General features: G+C 42.7%; 1 protein-coding gene and 1 long non-coding RNA gene across 7 annotated transcripts in view; one reads left to right on the top strand and one right to left on the bottom strand.

Annotated features, from left to right (window-relative positions):
• Positions 1-23,904, bottom strand: part of tshz1 (teashirt zinc finger homeobox 1) — a 159,407-nt gene that overhangs the window by 28,809 nt on the left and 106,694 nt on the right. For 5 of the 6 annotated variants that reach the window (XM_037093307.1, XM_037093306.1, XM_037093308.1 and 2 more), the window contains one exon: positions 501-1,163. In XM_037093307.1, the coding sequence (XP_036949202.1) occupies positions 501-540 (40 nt within the window). In that variant the 5' untranslated portion in view covers positions 541-1,163. Of the gene's footprint in view, positions 1-500; positions 1,164-1,405; positions 1,797-23,904 lie in introns of those variants that run through there. The other variant, XM_037093310.1, reaches the window with a different exon arrangement.
• LOC119016937 lies at positions 1,887-15,167 on the top strand. Its single transcript, XR_005074295.1, has 3 exons — positions 1,887-2,940; positions 3,699-4,457; positions 14,943-15,167. It is a non-coding gene; the product is annotated as an uncharacterized LOC119016937 (long non-coding RNA).

The following is a 23,904-nucleotide window of genomic DNA, read 5'->3' as shown; positions in this document are numbered from 1 at the left end:
ACACATCAAACGCGTTGGCCTGTAAAAGCGAGATAAGATGAGCTTTGTTTTGGGAGAACTTGGATGTTGGCAACCTGGCGGAGGATCGGCTTTACAGCGCTGAAAACTGAAGTGCGGCTGAGCGCGTTGGTTTTCTTGGCATGCGGGCTGCGTAAATGAGACAATGCTGTTGCCAGTCAAACGGTGGCCCTCAGATGAGCAGGAATCAACTTATTACGGGGGGAGAAATACATACAGGCACGGTGTGTGTGTATGTGTGTGTGTGCGTGCTATAAGAGGTGATCGGGCCTGTTGTGTGCGCGCCGCTGCGTAAACTTGTCTGCGCACTGACTGACTGATTCCTGCCTGTTTATCGGTGACGCTGTGTGTGTGTGTGTGTGTGTGTGTGTGTGTGTGAGTGTGAATGTGAGTGTGCGTGAGAGAGGGGAGGGGAGTGTGTAGTGTGTGTGTGTGTGTGTGTGTGTGTGAGTGTGTGTGTGGTGGTGAGAGCCGGGGCTTACCTACTGACCGCCGCGGCGCTTGCTGCTTTCTCCTCGGCATGCTGCTGCAGGACTTTCCGCTTGACTTTTCATGCAGAGATCAAAATAGCGGACGAGCTGGAGAAGGAAACCGGTGCGACGGGAGGGGAGGAGGGGGAAAGAAAAAAATCAGAGTTAAAGTGTGCTAGATCCCCCTCGCAGGAGTGTGAAGAAGTCTCTCTCTCTTTTTTTTAACAATCGATGCTAGTGGAGGGGGACGGGGTTCAATCTCTGCTGATCATTTCAGAATCGGGTTATGTCCGCTGAGAAAATGGAGACTGGAGATCATTTTTTTACTGTTGTTGTTTTTCAGAGCTCGTCCGTCAACTTCTGCCGATCGCACAAACTCATCGCAGGCTTGGGGGTTGCGTGGAGAAGAAGAAGAAGAAGAAGAAAAAAGAAGCAGCTCCGGATTCTCAAGTCTACCGAGCAGCCAGAGCCTCTGCCTCCGACGTTCCCATCAAAAATCGTCCTTTTTTTCTGCTATTTCATACCTTCTGCTCGCGGCAAAAGTCCAGAAAAAAAAGCTGCTCAATCTTGAGAGAGTCCTAAACTGCGCTGTAGTGTCTCTACGTCCGTCCCGTCCGTCAGTCAGTCCGTCCAGGTGGCGGCCAGCTCCCGTCTCCAAACCTCTCCGCTACGCTTCTTGAGGAGGAAAGAGAGGAAAGAATGACACGTTAGCCGGGGCTGGGGTGTGTGTGTCAATCAGTCAAGTGTGTGTATGTGTATGTGTGTATGGGTGTGTGTGTGTGTGTATGAGTGAGGAGGGAAAAAAAAAAACCCCGCAGCGATCAGCTCGCACCCCGTCTCCCTTAAACGCGAAAAGAAAAAAGAAAAAACTAAACAAAAAAAAAAAAAAACCACCAGCTGGATAATGAAATACTCACATATCCGCTGTCCGTCCGACTGTCAAACGCGGACACTTGACGAATTCCTCAGAAACTCATCACAAAACACGCGGGGAACGCAGGCCCGCCCTCTGAGCCGCAGTGTCTCCTGCTCCTCTTTGTTTTATTTACTGTTATTTACTCTCAGAGAATAAAACATAAATAAGAGCGGCGCGGCGGAGCGGTGCCCGGGTATCCTCTCCGCAGTGCAAATGTGCGCACGTTTGGTGATGCGCGGTGCGTTCAGACAGCTCCCACTGACAGACAGACACATCCAGCTGCCTCTCCGGCCTCTCCTTTACTCCACCCCTCCGACAAGCGTCACCCTGACAGTCAAAGCCCACCTGTCAATCCGCTGCTCTAATTGTTCACTGGGATGGCTTTCATTTCAACGGCGCCCTGGCTGTCCCCCCCCCCCCCTCCCCTCCCCTCCCTCTCCCGCAACCCACCCCACCCTCCCCGCACATATCCGGGAGAAGAACCCAGCGTCCTGTGCGTGAAACACGCGAGCGGCCGATTCGGAAACTTGCGTGAAAGCGAGAGAATGAGAGGTGACTCGGAAAGTTACGTTCGTGAGAGGGAGATCTCTGAAAACACGAGGGAGATCTGGTCGACTAAGTCGCCGCGGCAGGGTTTTTTTTTCCTTTTTCTTTTTTTTCGCAGCCGCGTTACGCCACCGAGGGGTGCGATCGTGTCTTTTATCAATATTGTAATGGTTAAATCTTGCCTTTTAAATTAGCAAAAATGTTAAATTGAATAAACGACATAAGAGGTCTGCGTGTAAAATCGCTAAAATCAGCAAATAAACATGTGTTACATGTGTGTTATTCGGGATTATAACCATAAAACATCAGTCACCAACACAATCTTGATATAAGATAATTCATAAAAACACACTTGTTCACACTCCGGCTCAAAATGGATGAAAACTGAGTTGTTCCACTTGTTCACACAGTCTGGAGTGTGCAGCACAGATCAGCCCCCCTCCTCCCTCCTCCCTCCTCACGCTCTGTTCCCAAAGTTTGCTCGAACGTGGGTATCTTCGATGACCTCTTTAGTGGGACAAAGGAGGCTGCGGATCGATTCGTTACACCTTTTTAGCGAGGCTTCTGTTGAAGGGGAGGGGCTCTGAATCCACAAGAGGCTCCATTAGCAGCCTACACTCCCGTCCTAACTATTATCCACCATAAAGTGTTTATAAAAGGGCGCACAAGTGGGCCAATGTCCTCTCAAATGAGACGGCGTGGTATTTCCGTTTACCGCTGGAGAGGATGGTGGTGAAGAAGAGGACGAGGAGAGGAGGAGAAAAGTCTAAAGTTTGTGTTTTTTTTTTTTTCTTGGCTGATAGGAGAGTGCGGTGATAATCTCAACAGGAGAGGAGGCTCAGCTCGGACTGGATGCGCTCTCCTCTCGCCACAGGACTTTGAGGGGGGACGCTGCGCACCGAGCCGCACCGGCTCCAGGCTACGACCGGATCAAGAATCTGGATTACAAACTTTTGCGCAAAACCATTTTTTTTTTTGTTACTGATTCTGGTGAGTTTCTGAATTTTCCCCCTCACAGTGGACAGGTAAAGAAAACTAAAAAAAAAAAACACCGTTTCCTGCTCGTTACGCACAGCAGTGGCGCTCAGCAGAGAGACGGTGCTGTTGGTAACGTGCGCAGAGAGAAGGTGTCCGGGGTCGCCTGCTCTGTGGTGAAAGAACTACAAGTACCGCCCCAACATCTGTCTGTCCCTGTCTGTCACGGCGGCCTGCCCGCTGATTGACGGAGCCGACTTACGTCACTAATGCCTCCATCCCAAAGTCTGCAGACGGACAGACAGACAGACAGACAGAGAGACAGACAGGAGAGCTGCACCTCACTAATTATTGCTCCTCTTCTTAGAGATATTTTATTCAATTTTAGAGTATCTCCCGGCTCATATTTAGATTTCTCACATTTCATTACAAACAGCACATATGTGACATAAAAAGACAAGTTTAGATATAGATACTTACTTTAGATATTTCATGCTGGCTCACTTAAATTACCGGTTCACACTGCTGTTGAAGATGAACTAAGTGCTTCAGTTTGGCTTTCTCCTGCGAGGTAAATCCAGTGTGACTCTACAGCTGCAGGACTGTTTTGTTTTTTTAGAAAGGTAGCTATTACTAAATCAACCAAACAAAAATAATACAAAAAAAAGGTTGCCTGTAATTATCCCACTGTAGAAGTAGCCGTAAACTGTCACAGCTTGTGAATTAAGTCACCATTTATTTTATTACACAACTCCTTTTTTTTTTTTAACTAGTGATTCAGAACAAGGTGACCCATCGCAAGCAGGATGAAGAAAACAAGATGTTTGATTCACATGGTCGAGGTAAAAGTCTGCAAACTAAATTAAAATGAACCTTCCTTCTGTTAAAAAAATATGCTTTCCTGACTAGACTTTACTGATGTAGAGAGTTGTACTTTTTTTTGTAGTTGTTAAGAGGCGTCCTTTCTTTATCTGAAGGTTGAAGGGTTTTTTTTGGGGGGGGTGGTGCTCCTGTGATCCTGGGCCAGCAGGGGGGGACATGTGGTTCAAGAGACAAGGGGCTGGTGGCAACACTGAAATATGTGAACAGGAGCAGAACAGACACGCAGGCTCACATTTTCATCCAAATGACAAAAGTTTTCTGTTATAACCATCACTTTTCTGTCCTTAGTTTTATTTCTTTAACATGTGCTTTCTTTCTTTCTTTCTTCCTTCATCTCTCATTTCTTTAGATGTAATGTACCTACTAACTACTATAAAAAGTACACACATTTTATTGCCATGCGAGTCATTTGATGACACGTCGTCCTGTTTCCCTCTCTTCTGCGTGATGTTACTCCCCTCAGAGCGGGGCGAGAACATCCATGTAGTCGTCATGTATATTTACATACATTATTCTCTACCTTCCTTTGTCTGTTTCTTTCTTTTTTTTCCTTCCCCCTCCTCTAGGTCTGACATTATCATCTAAAGAGGAGCTGCTGAGGAGATCTAGTGGATTGCGGCGCAGAGGAGTCCTGCAGGTTGTCACGTCAGGTGAGGGAGCCTGTTTGAAAGAACTGACACTCTCAAACTCATGAGGGGAAAAAAATACTGTTTTACATGCAACTTCGAATAACATTTTTGTGGTTCACATATAGGAAAAAAACAATATGAATATGTGGCAACGATATATATTTACTCACAGCATATATACGTGATCGAATAACTATGTTTTATAGAGACTGAGGAGCATCATCAATAATATGTTCGTGTAAAACACAAATGTTGTTCGTGCTACATTATTCACATGAACCCCCTGAATCCCAATCGCTGCCGAGCTACATTCTCATCTGTGTGCCCTCTAACGAGTCAGGATATTAATTGTAAAATCGAACCGTTTTTAAATAAAATGAAATAAATACAAACAAAGTCATGACGCCTTGAGGTTTTTTTGTTTTCACATTTTCGCGGTTGTATAACCTGCTGGTCAAACGCACAGCACAAAAAAATCCGTAGCTTTAAAAAAAAAAAAAAAAAGTCTGAAAACACATCACTTTAATTATGACCTCTTCTTTTCTTATTTCTTTCTCTTTGTCTTTTGTATCCTTCTCACCACTACTACACAAAGCAACATATGATCCTTTTTTAACTTCTTATGGGGGGGGGGCAGAACTGATTCCACACTCAAATGCTCAAATGTGTCTCCGAGTCACACACTGTGGCCGTGACTTATTTCATTCGCCATCCGTTTCTGACACGAGCTGAAAACTGCAACTGCATTAAAGAGAAGCATTTTCAGGAAAAAGCACACAGATCACTGTATGAATACAGTTATTTGGTAATAATTGAGACATTTCATTTAAGCTTAAAAAAACACTCTGAATTAGAATTGTCAGAGCAAAGTGTATATCGACCAAAATCATGATGACGTGAACCAAGAATTTAATGCCTACCTCTTAATAGTCATCAATAATTAATGTTGTATTGCAGATTTTGGCCTTTGGCAAACTACCCAAGCTATTTTGCCGCCATAAACCTCTGATGTCAAAAGGTATGGGGCTCCTCTGGCATGCACCACAGAATTCGCTGTTCGGGAAGGGGGGGGGGGGTCTTTTAACATCTCCTTGATGCACTCTCTGACAATCCTCGTCCTTTTATATATTTTTTTAACATGATAGTTGTGTCGGACTCCTAAACTCATCCCCGGTGGACTGAAATGGCGAGTAATCTCCTCTCTCTTAGTGTCATTCAGAGAAGTTAACGTTCGGAGTGATGAAGGCTTACAGCTTATCACAGCGCCCTCTCTTCATAATCTTGAGTAATCTTCAATCAATGACGGGTCCCTATCAGATTCTCATTGACAGCCTGAATATAAGAATATATAATAAAAAATTAATAAAGGAGAGGCTCTAACTTTGACATGAGCTATATCTCCACATCTATCAGATAAGAACCGCATAATTAAAATGCCAAGTGAGGAGTATGGAGGGAGAAGGGGTTTTGATATTTTATAGAGATTTACTTTTCCAACGACTTGTTTAATGTGTGGATTTAAAAAAAAAAAAATAAAAAGATATGTTGCTGTATTCTTGACAATGCAATTAAAGGTTTGTAATCCCCGTCTGAGCTTTTTTTTTTCTTTTTTTTGGATTCTGTCACTTCGGACGACGGATGTGACGAGCTGCTGTGACGGCGGTGACAGATGCAAGTTTATTAAAGGAATTCGAGTCTCGCGGGGACTGGAGGTGTTATTTTACAGCAGCGGAGGGGAGGCGAGCAACTTCAGCTTGTTTACACGAACTCTGAAAATAACTGTTCTGCAGAATAAATACAGAGCTTTGGAGAGCATTTCTTCTCTCTCTTTTCTTCTGTTTCAAAATGAGCTACATTACAACCGCTACCACCAGCACAGGCAGAACTCTATCTGAGATTTCCTGCCTTCCGGAAACAACCGCTCGCTTAAAAAAAAAAAAAAAAAAAAAAAAATCCTTTCCCAACTCGGGCTAAAGAAAGTGACACATTTCACGTTTCAAAATACCAGCCTTTCTGACATGCACGCTCCTTCCCTCTCCTCCTCCCTTGCCTTTTGTTTTCTTTGACACGTGCACTCCAATTAGCATTTTTCAGCCATTAAGGAGGAGAGAGAAGCAGCCAAATGTTTGTCTCACTGAGCTCTCTCTTTTTTTCCTTCCTTTCTCCCGACAAGAGCCGCTGTGAAAAAAAAAAATAACACCCAGACAGACTCAATATTATCCTCAATGTTAACATGATCTTCTTCACATAACAATTACCAATAGCTTTGTCTGGGGAAACTGATGTGACAATGCGACCGCTGGCGTTTCATGAGAGCCGTTGTCAGTCCGCATTTGGAGCAATTAAAATGATTAAAATGACTTTTTATGAGCGAACACAAGAAATGAGGATTATTTGCCTCCTCTGTGACACCCTGTAATCGGTTAAACATTTTCATTTTGTAAATATTTCCGTTTTGTTTCCCTGCACGGTTCGACTACTCGACAACGAGGAGCTCTCGTGAGGATCACATGCGCAAAGTGTCTCACGACGTTCAGGTTTTTTTTTGTCGACGAGACCCCACTTGAGCTATTTTGTTATCGCGTCAAATAACTGCACCCTAATCTTTCAGCTTTAGTCCTAGATTTAAATCTGCGGATCTCAAAAATTGCACATATTCCCTTGCTGCGGGCTTTGGCTGCAAAATAAAATCTGTCAGTGCTGCTGCTGCTGCTGCGCTGTACATTAAAAGGGAGAAAACGCTCCTAAAAAGGTGCTTTTTCTGACATTAAAATGACTTGTGTGCACAGCGCATGTCGATTCGTGCAGTTTGAGGCATATATTTATGAATAGGAACCTTTAATTAGGGCTTGTGTTTCCTCCCTAGTCACATTGAGGGATGGTCCTCGCCGACATTCATTAATGATAATCACCAAGAGCGATGGCATAGCTACAGGCCAAGTCTCAGGGGACCCGACACTTGAAAAGAAGCATTAAATTACACAGAGGGACTCTTTAATTGCAAAAAGGAAAATATATAGCCATCATTGTTAAATATGATCTTTTGTAAGCCTTTACTGGTTCAAGGATTTGTCTAAGGGGTTTCTTATCCTCAGACTCTTTCAAAGGAATCTAGAGCCACATTTCTGCGATAATACACCACAGGGCCCTTTTTTAAAAACACTTCATTTTACCCCTCTTGGTTTTTCTTTATTGCAAGCCAAGCAAAAACTGTGAATATATGACAGCTTTGCAGATTTGCATTTTGTTGTAAATTCAGATTCGACGTGGAATTCAAATTGCGAGTCACATATCAAACCGGTCGTACGTTCACCCTTTAAAGAAAAGAGAAAGTTGTGCAGGGGTTTAAAAAATGAATGTAAGGAAGATATAAAGGAACAAATCTCAGATGGGTTTAGGCCTTAAATAATGTAACAGTCTGTCTGAAACATCCAGTCGTCCGGTTCAGAGCCCACATATGGCCGACGCAGACAAGAAACAGCCACAGAACACTTAGAAACACTCTTTAACACGTTTACCAAAACATATACAAATATGATAAGAATAATCACGATGGATCGTACCATTTGCTGTTCCCCCATGTGTTGTTCACATGTTGGGGTCAGTGTGATGGCTCAGCTTACTGCTCACTTGGAGGATTATTCAGCCATGACAGCCAACTGTTATTTGTCTTCTTGTCTGAACAGTTCTTGTAAAAACACGTTGTTTTATGTTGTGTGTAACGTTGTTCGTTAATGAAAGGATTTTGATCAGAAAAAGTTGTGCATAAGCACACACAGACCCACACGTACTAACACACACACACACACACACACACACACACACACGCGCGTGCACACACACACACCCAAACTCCTGACCTAATTGCTCAGTCTCACTCAACTAATTAATCACAGCTGACTTAACATGGTGACAAGGTTAGGTAGGTGACATTCTCCGAAAATCTGTCTTTCTGCCCCTCTCTCTCTCTTTCTCTCTCTCGTTGCTTTACATTTTCAAGCCTGCCTTCTTTGTTTTTTTATTACCTTTTCTCCTTTCTCATACCTCTTTCTTAGCTTCTCTCCATTTCACTACATTTCAAAATACTTTCTTTCCATCTTTCTCCCCATTTCTGACTTTGTTCCTTTTTTGTACTTCTTTCTTTCTTCTTTCTTTCTGTCTGTCCTTCTTTCCACCTTTCTTTCATTTGAAAGTGTTTCATTTCTTTCAATATTTGATTCAGATTTCTTTCCATCATTCTTTCCCACATTTCTTTTCTTCTTTCCCTCTGTCTTTTCTTCTTTCCCTCTGTCCATTTCTTTCTTTCTTTCTTTCCATATTATTTTCTTTCCTTCCCTCACTCTACATTTCTTTCCATCATTCTTTCCCAAATTCCACATTTCTTTCCTTCTCCCCCTTCTATGGTAACCATTGTTTTCCTTTTTCATTCCCTCAATCTACATTTCTTTCCTTCTTTCTTTCCTCCGTTCCACATTTCTTTCCATCATCTTTTTTTCTTTCCCACTTTCTTTCTGTTTCATTTCTTTCCTCTGGTCTTTCCTTCTTACCTCCCTCCGTTCTATTTCTTTCCCCCTTCCACATTTTTTTATTCCTTTCCCTCCTCACTCTGTCTCCCATCAGATGATGTCTACCTTGAATCCAAATGTAGAGCATAACTTGGCCAACATCTATTTTTACCTGTTATTGGGGGAGGGGGGGGTTGGGGGGGTGTTGGGTGGGCTTTGCAGAGGTGAGAGTCGGCATGCTGGGAAAGAAGGAGGGTTAGGGGCGGGGTCACAATGCTCCATTAATCAAAAAGAATGACACTCATGTCGTCCCTGACAACCATCCTGTCTGTTCCCCTCCTCCTTCAACCCACTCAAACAGGACAACTTTAGTGATGGGGAGGGTGGAGGGAGAAGAGAACGGGAGAGAGGTGGAGGGGGTGGGTGGGTGGGGGGGGGGGGCGAACTTTATTAATCAAGCATCTCAGATTAATTGTTATGAAGTGTCATCCATAAATTCTCCATTTGGGATTTAATAATCTTGGAGGTAGACTTAACAATCTCTGTCGTGATTTTGTCGTGAGTTTTATTGAAGAGGCTGCAGAGAGAGGGAGAGAGAGAGAGAGAGAGAGACAGAGGGAGAGACAGAGAGGGAGAGAGATGCAGTGACACAAATAGCTTCTCAGCGGACAGTCCCTCTCCGCATGACAGTTATGAAATACAATTATCAGCGAGATCTGCTTAAGAATTCATCAACTGCACCCCTGCCTTCCAAGGAGAGAAGGGAAAAAAAAATCCTACATACAAAGCAAGTCTTAACTGATAAGACTTGTCTTTTCCCCGCAGCCCTTAAACTATCATTTCAATTTTTCTCTGTCTCCGACACGTTAAGTCACTGTAAAGGTAAAGTAAGCGTATTGCTTTGAAAGGCCCCTGTGCATTATATTAAAGCATAAATCATTAGGTAATCAGGGAATATGGTAAATGACACACCACATGCAAATCAGCGGGAGAGCTTGGAGTTTGTTTGAAATGTATCGCCCGTTGGTTTGCATCAGGGTCAATAATAGCAGTTAATCTCGCCGCGCAGTGAGATATACTGTCACCGAATTGTACAACACCCTGTCAGCTCTCAAAAGTAACCGAATCATAAAGCGCAAATGATTTCAATCAATTGTCGTCTAATTGCAGTCATATCTTTTGAAATGAACGAAGGACGGCCACTATGTAGGTTGACAGTGTGCATAAAATTAGCATAGCTTTGCATATTGCAATGGCATTAATGTTAGTTTTATTGGGGGCTCGGGTTTTCCTGCTTTTTCTGCACGTTGGCATTGCCTTAAAGGAACAAGCACTGAGGAGTGCGTTTCACAGCTATAGAAGTGGTTTTACTCAACCATCATTAAGGCGCTTTAACAAAGCGGAGCTAATTTCTACCTCAAAGTGCAGCACGTGGCCTTGTTTCTATCTAAGAATAATATTCTGTCTGATCCAGGAGAGCTGCTTCCTAAGAGAAGTAATCTGCCCAGTGAGGATGGCTTGACAAAAGACAGATCTGAGGGATAGAAAACAGCTCTGTCTTTGTTCAGAATAATAATGGAAAGTCTTTATGTGACAATTTTTGGGGAATGCTGGAGAAGCTTGTTAAACATGTGCCTTTAACTACACGTTCCCCTCCGCCAGATATCACCCTGATCAATGGCGTCCCGGCTCTGTGAAAAATGGCGATCGCTGGAGCCGCTGTAAATGTTTTAGCTATCAACACTGCTTCATCCCCCGTCACCCGACACCGCAGCCAATCCCTCACTGACACCCCGCCGCGGCCTCGCCCTGGTTAAATCGGAGCCCATCTTCTCCCATCAGTAATTGCAGTTGTCTGCTCGTGATGTGCGACTTCTGAACGATTCCTTCACTTCAAGCTCATCTGTTTCCGTGGGTCTGGCGCATTAATTCAATGAGATGGTGGAGAAATGTTCAAATAATGTTGTGACACTGGAGCACCGGAGGAGGCCGGACCACGGGGCGACTCCTCGGCGTGTTCACACGCACTGTAATAATGTGATTAAGACCAGAGCAAAGCAAACAAATGACGACACCTATTATGTTAACTCTTTAAGTTATATAATGTGAATCAAGGTCATAATCAAAGGATGTCCAACGTGATTAACAGAGCATGATTAGACATCTCTCTTTCAAATGAATCAGTGGAGTGAACGGAAGGCGTTTTATCTGCATTTTGTTTTAAATTGGTTTTCCTATTGATCTTGTGACCTTCCCTCAAATCCTGCTGGACATTAACTCATCAAACACTGACTAATCATCAAACTAATCTAATGTTGTGCCCTTAATTGGGTAATTTCTGTAAGTACAAATAGGATTGTGACTACCTCAATCAATAGATAATCCGACTCTATTTATGCACATTTTCACTTTGCTTATAAAGAAGCAATGGGTGTTAATGGCAGAAATTTGAAAATTTGGATAACTTGGGTGAAAAAGCTGACATACTGGAATAAAATAAGATCCAATTAAAGCTGATGTGAAACAAGGATCAAGACACAAATATCGGCATCAAACTCACAGTGTGTTATTTCTGCCATTACAGGTCCCTCAATAAAAACAAAACAAAACACGGAGGGATCATGAGAGTTGTCTTCTTCATTGTTATACAACCGGTTGCCGACCATGTGCCATGAAAATCTGGTTTTAAAGCTTTTTTTCACGTTATATTTAGTTACCTTCGTCACTGTCCCTTGTCACTCTCTGACTCACTTCAAGTTACTTGCAACAAAGTCAGCAAAAAACAGATTTCTTTCTACCAGTCAACTTTAAATTTCTTGTAAGCATGAACACAACCTTTACCTAAACAAAACTGGGTGCATTACCACATTGTCATGATGACAAATCTCCTGTAACCATAAACAAATCATGATCCTTGTACTTGACTACTGTATGTCTTTGATTTTGTTGTGTGTATGTTATCCATTTTTATTGCCTTACTGAGAACCAGTTTACCTTGTGGATAATAATGTTTAAAAGGCGCAAAAAGCAATTCTGGAGCGAGACAGTTGATGGTTAATTCCCCGGTTGTGAAATACTGACACTTTGGGTCGGTAGGTCGGGCTGGCTGCTAACGCAAAACATCACTATCTGACGACCAGGGTGTGACACTCAATCTTTAGATCAAAATATCTGAATTTTGCTTAAAACATTCGGTGAATCAATTTTTAGAAACTGTTGTCGCCTCATCGCGCCTACAAATCAAGTGCCTTAAAATAATTGTAAAAACAGCATGATACACTGTTTATACTGAATGAAAAAAGAAAAATACTAGAAGATGTAACTCTCCACCCGACTGCCCCCTCTGTTCATTGCATCTGCCCCAGTGGTCAAGGACACCCATATCAGTGGACGTCAGGGTAGGCCCCATCCATCAGAGGCCGATGGGTAATGGAATCAACCGGTGACAATGATCATCAGCACTGCAAACAATGGCCCATAAACATCCCTTGACAAGTGGTCAAATGCGAGAAAAGGCGAGGTGGGGGTTGGGCGAGGGTTTGAGGGATTGTATGCGAGCATTTGTGTGTGTGTGTGTTTATGTGTGTGCGTCCACATGTGTGAGTCAGTCAGATAGAGAGGGGAGGCTGTAACGCGAGGTGAAACCGTGCCGCAGAGTAGCAGAGAAATGGCGAGGAAGATATCTCCCCGGGGATGATGCGGTGGGCCAGCACGCTACCTCTGAAAACAAATGTCCCCCGCGGGTCGCAGTTGAGACATGCCTCAGCTCATTTTGAGAGTTTGCTTCCTCCACTTTCTCTCCGTCTTCCTCCTTTTCTCGCCCCTTTAAGATGAGTTTTTATCTGCGTTTTGTTTTATCAGATCAGTGCGGGCCAGGGGAGAGAGATTTATATATCCACCTCTGCCTGCTTTTTTAATGAAAATTCTCATTCAATATAGGAAATTGCAAAAGCGCAAACTTCTAACCCGGATAAAACACTTCTAGTTCAAGCCTAAAATTGCTTGCTCCTGCCAAAAATACTCTACGTACAATGTGTCTCAGTCAGCGCTGAATGAAACCCAATTAGAGCGAGGCTGAGGCTTTCAAAGAAAGCAAAAAGTAGGGTTTTTTTTTTCCTCTACACGTTAACTTTCCACGGCAAGAAGCAGTTGTTGCTTTTGTCAAGCTGGGTGTTTCGTCACTCCACTTTTTTTGTCAGCTGGTTTCTGCCTCTGCAACACACACACACGTGCGCGTGCACACACCAGTTTAATTAGCCATCATTTGTCTCAGCTTTCCTTCTTTTTCCGGCTGTTTATCCAAACTTCAGGAATGACACTGGCCAATTAGTGCGATGAAATAGTTTAACCCCTCTCTAACACTTGGAACAGCACAAGCCAAGTGGGATTATTTGCTCGTAGCGCAAGGGCTGGTGTTTTGCATCCGTGTGTGTTGAGATGTCAGCGTGGGGTTCAAACAAAAGAAAACTGTGAATGATAAAGCCGAGTGGGTGTTTGGTGAAGCTATTTTCTGCTGTTTTTCCTCCATTACTAGGTCAATATTTGTATTTTTATTTCAGGCTCATCACGCTGAAGAGGGGCTTTGTTGTTGTCACAGAACATGTGCGATAGCGTGATAGAGAGGCTCATTATTTGATGTTTTGTCATTAGTGGCAGACTAAATTGACCCTGAGATTGGCTCGCACTTCAAAAAAAAAAATCCAGATATCCGGGGCAACAGCTGGATAATGGGTGCTGTAGTGATTTACTAATTGTCTTCAGGATTCAAATTAATAATTGGCAAAGCCTCAGCTGAAGTGCACATCTAAGTACTCTTTGTCGCTCACTTGTATCTTCAGAAAAAAGGCAGCCGAGACGATATCATTAACAGTCTCTCCAAATTGAAACAGTCATCAAGAGTGTCTTTAAATGTCTCGGGGAGCTTTTTGTTGAGTGCAAATGACATCTCGGCTCATTTTGCTGGTGGCTACATTGACTGATGTGCTGAATAAGAAAGTCCGTTTTGACGCGTTTGAAGGCTGCGGGGTTTGAAGTATATGATTCTGAAGTGGCAGCATATGCTTAGCGAGATAAGTAATTTGACACACAGACATCACAGCCCGCAAATCTTTCGTCTGGCTGCCTCGAGTGTCCACGTCGGGCGCTTTTTCAAGAACACTTTACAACTGTCACAACTGACTGTCAGTGCGCAAATGACACACGCAAACGAGCTCATTTTGAACACAGATTAAGACAGCTGTCATATCAAAAAAATATAAATTCATCCGGACTAAAAATGCTATTAATATCATCTCGGGCGTTTATAAAATTAATTTGCTATTTAAGAACCAAAGAATTTGTCTTTTTAGCATCATTTTGTTCATTAGAGTAATTAAATTAACTACCCATCCTCCGGAGAGAAGCTAGATTTGAGGCAGGAGTCATTGAAAGCAGCACAGCAATAACGCAGACGACAAGGAAAGCTTTCCCTGCTGTTATTTCTCCTTCTGAACAAGACATTTGACTGAGCGCCCAACATAAAGATGCAGAATACGTCCACTTGCAAATTAAGACACAGTATATACATGCTCACACACAAACACATTCTCACACACGCATGCATGCACGCCAGCTGGGGGGGGCGGGGGTCATAGCTGCAAACGAAGTCGCTGACACTGTGGCACTTCTTTGGCAGCGTTGTGCAGGTGTCGTCTGCACACAGGCTTCTGAATAAATGGATCTGAAATGATTTACCTAGGGTATCTGCCACCTGAGCACAGACACGCACACACACACAAACACACACACACAACACAAGCTTCTTCCCTCCCTCCCTGTTGTTCATACGGAGACGCTGACGCAGAGATACACCAAGAGGGAGAAGAGAGAAATCTGGCAGAGCAGCATCCCATTGTGTCGCCCTGAGTCACATTATCTGACAAATGCAGAGATTTACCAACGCAAGCTTTATCCCTCTGTTTAGACTCTCATTTGAGTTTGATTCATACCCATTTGTTTTCAGACATAATGGGAAATATGACCGAGGTCACGCTAAGAATAGCCGATTTCCTGACCTCAGCTTCTCCAGCGACGTCTGCAGCATTATCAGGTGAAATATCCGCCGCTACACGCTAACAACAAGAGACGTCCGTACGGAGCCAGCAGCACACAGGACGACGGGCTCAGGGCAAGACATCCGGATCACAGGGGTTGTTGTCACCTATAAGCCACTTGCAATCATCCTGGATTAGAGTGCATCTCTTTGTTTTTGTGATAAAATTGCAGCGTATGTGAGTTAATAAATCCAGTGTGCAGCAGCTGCATCCAAGGCTTTGTCTCTGCCTTTTATATAACCATCATTTCCTGAATATGGTGACAATTAAAAGAATTACAACACATCACTCAGACAGGAAAACCTGTTATTAAACAATTAACCTTTTTAAGGATGGACAATAGTGACATAATAACTGGGTGAAGTCTGATGTTGATATAAAGAGCAGATGAGTGAGCCATAATGGCGTGGACCGTCCTCATTTTTCACCTGACTTGGCAGCCAAAGTTCAAGTAAATTGAACTTTGATCCTGCTTACCTCTGCAGTGTCCATGTGATAGGACTGTGTCATTAAGATGACGCCAAGTTATGATCAATTTCACTGTGGAAAAAAGGTGCATCTATCTATCTATCTATCTATCTGAATAAAAAAATATATAAAATGTATATTGTGATTGCTTATTTTCCAGTTGTCTTCGAATCTTAGCGCATATCTCTGATTTGGTTAGCAGTCCCTAATAAATATTGGATAAGAAATGATAACTAAAATGAAAAGAAATGGCAAATCAGTCAAACTAAATGGCCAAGTGCGACCCCTGGTCACTGTTCTGTAATCCCACCTCCTGAAAATTATAACCTCTTGGTACATTTAGTGTTAATCCACCCTATGGCCCTAAAACATCGTTTTAGTACAGTAAATGGTACCAAGGGATGAAAATGCTGAAACACTTTTACAAAAAAAAGTTTTTGCGTAACGCTAAAAGCAGTTGCTCCTGACAAACATCTGCCACAGAAAACTGTGAAGATCCTTCCATGGAAATCTTATGTGGGTGATGGTGAGGTAACCTCCCCTAAACATAACACATTTTAGCTGTCACATTTAAATGGTTTGAAAGTATTATTATAAAAAACAATATTTTTTTGACATCTAACAAAACACAAATTTGACAATTTATCACAAATGTTTCGGTCTGGATAAATGGCTGTCACCGCTGTCACTTTTCAGTCAAATACATCAACTAAATCAATGGAAAGTTGCAGAATAAAGCGGGACATTTACTTTTCAGTGAATATTTTACTGAGTGTGATGAACGAACAGGGAGAAATGCTTTTACTGCCCTGCCCCAGGTGCACAGAGGGTTAACGGTTTGATATGCAGCTCTGATGGGAGACACGTCCCCAGCAGATGGGCAAAAAGTTGACACTGACGCAAAGAAGAAAAACAACAAAGTCAAGAGGTGAAAAACTGAGGCATCAGAGAGATACATCATCATTCCACCTCTCTGACACTCTGTAGGGCCTGACCTTACCAGGCTGCCGGGTTGTCAGAGTGGCGTAATCAAGTAGTAGGCAGAGCTGCCAGACCTGCCCTGGTCTGAGAACATGTGCAGCCCTGACTTCACCAGTCCAGCTGATACATGTGCATAAAGAGTGCTTTAAAATGTGGCAATTTCACCTTTCTATTCAGCTTTAGCTGTTTTGCACACAGATGGCACAGGGAAGATACAGGCCAAACAGAAAAGTGAGGTATGAGATATCTGGTCTACACTGAACAAATACACAAACTGGAAAAAAAAAAATAATAAAAATGATCGATTCTGTGTCATTTATTAAGATAAAGGAGTATTGCTTTGACATTTCTTTGAGTAGTATCCCGCCTTAAATAGAAACACTTAAATTGGTAATGTCCTCTATTACATCACTAGAATGCAAGGGTAGCTACTCCATGTCAAAGCTGGGGTGCACAATACGCGCACACGCTAAGAAAATAAATACATTCTTAAGCAAAGTTCCTGCAGAGAACATCAAAGGTGTTGCCAATCGAAAATATGAGAACCACTGATTGCTACTATTTTACTATACTAGATCATTGAAAATAACTTAAAGATTCAGATCAGCCTCCGCGTTAAACTCAGGATGTAACTGGGAGGTAATGGACCAAACAAAATGAAGTCCGGCCATAACTATAAACGTGTTTTATTCTAATGAGTGGCAGAGGTGTATAAAAAACATCAGACACATCTTTTGTTTTAAGTTAACTACCACCAACGCACTCCAGCAGACTACTCAAAGCAGACACTCCAAGGACCAAACCACTGTGAGGTACATGAAGAGGGGGACACCATCTTTAAAAACAAATGGTTTCAATGCATATTTCTATACAATTTAAAATCAAATTCTCACAATTCTATAGGCCTGAAGGAGACAGCTCTGTTTTTCCCAGGAAGCGGAGTCTGGACCACCACTGTCGTCCCCTTAATTTCTGCTTAAAATAGAATGCCTACATTTAGTGAATATGTTACTAGCTATCCTGTGAGCCTTTTTGTAATCTTTAGGTTATCTAAATCTTGCACTGTGGTCACAGAAATACCTTGACTACACACACACACAGACACACACACACACACACACTCACACAATACAGTAGTACCAATTTCACAGCCATCCACAAAGTCCAATTTAAAAGTGGCGAGTAAGAACATGAATATCATTAGGAGCCATATTAAAAGATATTATTGACCTTTTCTGTGCTTGTGTGAGTGGACATCAAACCCAACTTTTTAAAGTCTCGCCCAGGCAGAGTCCCATTAACATATGCCGGTCTTAATAAATTATCTCTGTCATATTCTAAGAAAAAAAATTTAAGCACAATTCTACAGTTTTATGAGCCTGTAAAGGTGAAGGCCATGCATATTAAGTTTTTCATGCACCGTGAACTTTTGAGGTATGCTACGATAGGTTATATAATTAATTTCTGCAGGGATCCCTCAGCCATATATTCTCAACAAAGGGGAGATTACCGCTTGGTCTAGAAGAACATAAAACCTGGAGGAATCTTGTAACAAGGTTCAAAGTTCAACTTTATTAAATTCAATTACCTTTGGAAACAGATTAAATGAGAAAAATGTGAGGAGATGAAGCACGATATGTTGAAGCAAATGATGCAAATATTTTCAGGGGCAGCCCAAATGCAGTGTTAGCAGCTGATACTTTGCCAGAAAACAGGCTGTAGATATTGTCAGGTCAAGAGTTTGTTATTTTCACCACCAACATGAGAACATTTAAGGAACCAAAGAACTGCGTATTTGAAGGTCAGTGTGAAGAACCGTCCAGTGCATAAAGCAGACACACCCGCACGTTCAATCTTTTTGCATTCAAGCGGAGGCAACGCAATCTTAGCGCATAAAGACGCCGGCTGTTTGCTCAGAGCACTCGTCAACATTGTGGTTGTTTACCGACTGCAATCGTCTGCTTTACTGATGGAGCTGATTCAAAACCTGCATGACATCCTTCGCACAAGAATAAGAATGTGAAATCATTTTGCTCTATTTCTTGAGATAATTGGTTTCCGCGACACTTTCTTTTTTTTTTCATATCTCAACATCGTTTCCTTCTTCATCTTTTTCCTCACAAAAGATTTTTTCAAGTAAGAAGCGAGAAATTCCAGGCCTGCGACTTATTTGATTTTTTTGACATGCTATTAAAAGCAGTTAACATCTACCAAGTTGATTATGATGATTAAAATCTGATTGAAGTGTTGATCTTTATCAGTTTAGTGCCCCTATTATATAGATATAGATGTTCATTAATCTCAATAGCTTGTGATAAAGGGCATCTTGAACAGTAGTGCATACTTGCTGTACCACAGATGTGTACATTTTGAACACGGACAGACCCAGTAAAGTCACCATGTTCTATGTGTCAGAGTCACACAGGAGCACTTCTCCATCTGCAAAAACCATCCAGTTTGTTTGGTTAAAAGTGTGCAGTGTACAAACAGACCACAGGCTTCTGTTCTCCGAGCAGCGATACCCTGTTGTGTTTTTCATTTGAGTCACAGTGTGTAATACTTGATAATTTGATAAGCTCCCTCTCGCTCCCTCTCACCAACATTTCCTGTTTCCTACATTTCCGGACAGGAGCTCCAGTGTAAAGCTGATGCTCGGCCTAATTAAACTATTACAAAATAATTAATACAAATACAATACAATAAAAATGTGTTTTTAATTCCAAATGCTTTACCAGCTGCTGATACATGTTGTAAAAGCATAATATGTGATCTAATCCAATATAAGTTGTAATTTAAACTAAACTGAACTAAACTAAACAGGGGGACCAACAGGGGGAGAGCTCAGAGATCACTTTTTAACTTTTAGGATTAAAAAGTGGATTTATCTTCACTCCTGTGTATCAGCCTGACTGCAGCAGCAAACCAAAGAGGCAACCTCCATTGTCTCGTGTTTATGTACTGTCATGTTGACCGCCAACTGTGGGTGGAGTGGAAATGTACATTACTTCATGAATGTGAAAAAGAGAGAACAAGAATCTCTGGTGAGCACTGAGTTAAGTGATTGATCTGAATGCAAACAGCCAGACACATAAGTTTCTTGTTCAACACTTGAGGTAAGGGGCCCATGGCTTTATATGATTTCTGAACTGAGTTATGGACGTCTGTCTTCCATTGTAGGGAGAGTCACAAGCACGTTTCAAATGTTAAACTTCAAATCTCAAGAAAATCCTGTCTTAATGTGGCGAGATCAAGCAAAACCAGTCAAGTGACTTAACATACCATTCTCCTCTTTTTACTACCATCACTGACAACACAATCCTCACCATTTTCTTTTTTTTTGGACCATGATAGCTGCCTTGTGCACTGGCCTGTGCTGGTCTCTCGTGTCCTAGAAGGTTGTCAGGTTTTTGTAACTTCTCAATATGTAGAAAAATGTAAATATTACATAAAGAGTCAAGTCCTTCAAGTCGTCCATCTCAAGCCTAAGTCAAATTTTAAATCATGAATACCAAGTCACAGGTGAGTCGTGTAACAATGTTAGTCAAGCAAGTCCTCAAATTTTGGGACTTGAGTCTGACGTGAGTCAGTCAGTTCGACTAAGTTACTAAAGAAAGTGCTGCTACAATCCACAGTGGTAAATTACATCCATCAATTAACAAGTCCATGGAGCGCGGCTGAGGTGGGGGACAAACAATTAGGTTATCTCCGGGTCTGCGCGTTTGTATTCGGTTTGCACAAGTTTGGAAGTCCTGAGGAAGAGGTACTCGTCTTCCTCTTCCTTCCTCGGGTGTGAAGTTTTACCACACTCAGACATTTCACACATCTCTGCCCACTATTACCACCTCTACAACACAGATAACACTGTATACAGGTAAGATTGCACTCTGGAATCAGCCTTGACAGCTGAACGACGTCAAAACGAAAAGCCGACATTTCTATGTACTTGACCCCTTCCAAACTAGTACGCGCCGACACCAATATTGCTCGCTGTTGCCACTCAGCGCGTGACAGCTGAATGGACACGGAGGGAAAGTTTGGTTCTGTTTCTTGCTCTTCCTTATCTGCCTCTTACAAGAGAAAAAAAAAGAAAAACAACCAAATCCAATGCACTCGGGGTGGGGGGGCTGAGGGGGTGGAGGACGACACGCAACAATAGCATACACCAATAGCACTGTCAAACAACGCCATCTCTCTCGGATGTTAAAAGCTTTAAGAGCTGAGGCCTCTGTGACATCCATAGCCTCTGGATGTCAAAGATGGTTGAAGACTTGAGAGCAGGCCTCTGTTTTAAAAATACTATGTGTGGGTGTGTGTGTGCGCACGTCTCGGAGCAGCAAAAGTGACATTTGAGGGGCACTTTACAGAAGCCGGCGGTTGCTAGGGATCTTCTGTATCACCTAAAGAGCCTTTGTCAGTCATTGGAAAGCTGTCACCTTTCGGGGGGCCGATACGGTAGGGGGAGCCGGCTGACAGGTAGGAATTAATGAGAGGTGTATGACAGCAGACCTCAGTGCTCTTGTACGTGTGTGAGTGTGTGTGTGTGTGTGTGTGTGTGTGTCCGCATGTGTGTGACTGCGGTCCTTTGTCTCAAGAGGATGAACCACCTTCTTTGTCGTCCTGATGCAGGAAGGATAGGCGGAGTGATGTTAGAGAGAGACACAAAAACTCCAGACATTTATCAATAGTTTGACACTGATAAACCTCTCAGAATTAATGTTTTTGTTCGTCCCTTTTTTTTCTTTTTTGGTTTTATTTGTTCGCGCGTGTGTGATTTGTCGGCGTAATGAAAGCACCGGACGACGGAGCAATCCAATTTCAATAGCCAGTCACACTCACGGCCATACCGATGTGTGATCCTCGTAATAAACACCTGAGCACACTGTCCGACGGCGTAGGAAGCAATCACCCGGCATGGTTTCACCTCTGCCTCCCCGGCTACACGAGACCACAAGTACAAATCCTCGCAGAACAATTGAAGAGGCTCTTCAAACGTGATGCCAAATTACATTGTCTTTTACCAACATGCGTGCGTCTGCCTGCCTTTGCGCATGTGTGTGTGTGTTTGTGTGTGTGTGTTGATGTAATAATCTGTGTTCTCTTCCACATTACACAGTTCTCCATCGCGGTAAATGAGTTCTGTCAATGTTTCTGCATCTCAATTACGCAACGGATGTAATAGGCAGCGGTGTGGCAGAGAAGGAGGGGGAGGAGGAGTGCAGGGGCAGCTCATACACACCGCCGAGAGATCAGAGAGCGTCGGCGACGCTTGGCGACTTGTTCCAACTCAGCAGGATGCCGCCGTCTATTTACAAATCAGTGGTGTTTTCAAAATCAACGTGTGAGAGTGTGTTAAAGGAGTACTGTCACACACAAGCTACTGTGGCCACCGGAAGCCTGTATGATAAGTCACGAGCCATTTAGCGGCGGATGAGATGTTTCGTGTTCTAATGTATGTGTGCATATGTGAGGGCGTCGAGTGAAGATAGCGTTCGTCTTTAATATGAATCAGCAAATCTCTCAAATCAGCGGTTTTCCCCTGAGGCCCAGGAGACGGCTATGGCGATGACAAGTTATACAGTTATACAGGTTTTATCAGCTACAGACAAAACGATCCATATTGTTGATGTATTTGAAACCTTTTCACATGATATGGGAAATGTATTCTTTTGGACTGTGCTCATCAATAGTGACGCGAAAGAGAGCGCAGCCCACGTACAACGCAACGCCTGTAAAAAGTGCATCGAAACCAATTTTCCGAAGTCATTCATTCCTAAACATGACTGGAAAAAGCAGTCAAGTCAGACCAGTGGTAAATGGTGGTCTCTGAGCTAATCACAATAGTTTGCCAGCAAATCCACAGTCTTTGTTCAGCCCAAGTTAATATGAGGCTGCAGCATTTAGCAAAGTTATCTGTACAAAATGCCCATGTTGTGCTTCTCGAACCTTACTTAGCTGTGGTGGAGGGACGTGTCCACATGTCACATACTAGTAGAAAACATACAGTACACTTTTATGCCAACATTACTGTTCACTTCCACAGTTAAATGAATGCATATAAGATGTCATGGATCAAATAAGGAAATTGGATACAGCATCAGAGGCTGCGCCCCTTTCATTATCATGAAAGCTGCTTTTGAAACCAAATAAAGCTGGACTGCGTAGGTACAGAACTACTACTACTACAATCTTCCGCCTCATGGCTAACTTGAAGAGAGCAGTTCTCTTGAAAACGTTCCAAGCGTTATCAAACCGAATGGATGAACTTATGAGAGTCAAATAAGTCATTCAGAGGGGGTTGTGCCACAGAAAAATGTATCCACTGTTTTACAATGTAAGCTTATGGGAAAAAAAGTATTTTTGGGAACGAGTGTGTCATGTAACGGTGTAATTCCACAGTTTGGCCACTTCAGAGACTGGCGCTCTTCCTGGGGGCTTGGTGAATATGACTAGAGACAACATACTAAAGCCATCTGTCCTTGAGCTAAAATAAGCTAACCTCACCCTTTCAATTAGTTCTGACCTGCTTGCAGACATTTTGTCAGACTCCAACCAAGTCTTTTGAAAATCCAAGAAAATGATTCCCGTTGGCATCTTAAAATATTTAAACACTCAAGATTGTAACAGGCCTGACTGAACTTGTGCAGCTAAAAGAAAAAACAAATTTATTTAAACTAACTTTCGCTAAATTTTTTTTTCACACATGCCCCGCACCTTTGAAAAATCTCTTCTCTCACAGAGACTGAGAGATGAACGTTAAAAATCAACACTTCTGAAGACCAAAGTCAGCAAGCCCGAGAAACAAACCCAAGGACGAGCGAAAGATGGAAAGAGGAAAAGATGTTTAGACGTGTTTTCATGCGAGTCAGTAAATTCTGATAGGAAGATGTTGATTTAAATAACTGACTCTCTAAGGGGCTGACATAAAACTGGAAAAAGAAGAAAGAGATAGAGGAAAAAAAAACTGAAAGAAACACACACACACACAGCCTTCACCGAGTGAGTTTATCAGCTTGGCACCTGCTACTGGAACATTCTTGATGAACCAAAGGTTGTCTTCATTAAGCGCATTAATATTCATGACGCATGGTAATTTTGACACAGAAAAGGTCTTGGTAACCTTTTCGCGTGTGAGGAAATTTTTTTACTTCTCAAGGAAATTACAGTCCGGCAATGACTTAATTAATGCTCGCTTTCTTGGCCACGGTTTGAGGGCCTGTCAGTTTGGCGCGGCGCTGGCTGTCAGGCACGCCGAGGGCTGGGGGAGAGAAGGATTGAAGGCGAGAAAAAGACAGGAGAGGAGAAGAGAGGGAAGAGGAGAAAAGAGAGCAGACAGATGAAGTCAACATGCTCTCGTCTTACCCAAAGAAACATGGTAATAGGTTTGCCTTTTGCCTTTAATTTTTTCAGTTTTTTTCCCCTACA

This window comes from Acanthopagrus latus, chromosome 3, assembly GCF_904848185.1.
Source record: "Acanthopagrus latus isolate v.2019 chromosome 3, fAcaLat1.1, whole genome shotgun sequence".
NCBI lineage: Eukaryota > Metazoa > Chordata > Actinopteri > Spariformes > Sparidae > Acanthopagrus > Acanthopagrus latus.
Note: the sequence above shows the minus strand (reverse complement) of the source record. Positions and strands in the feature narration are given on the sequence as shown.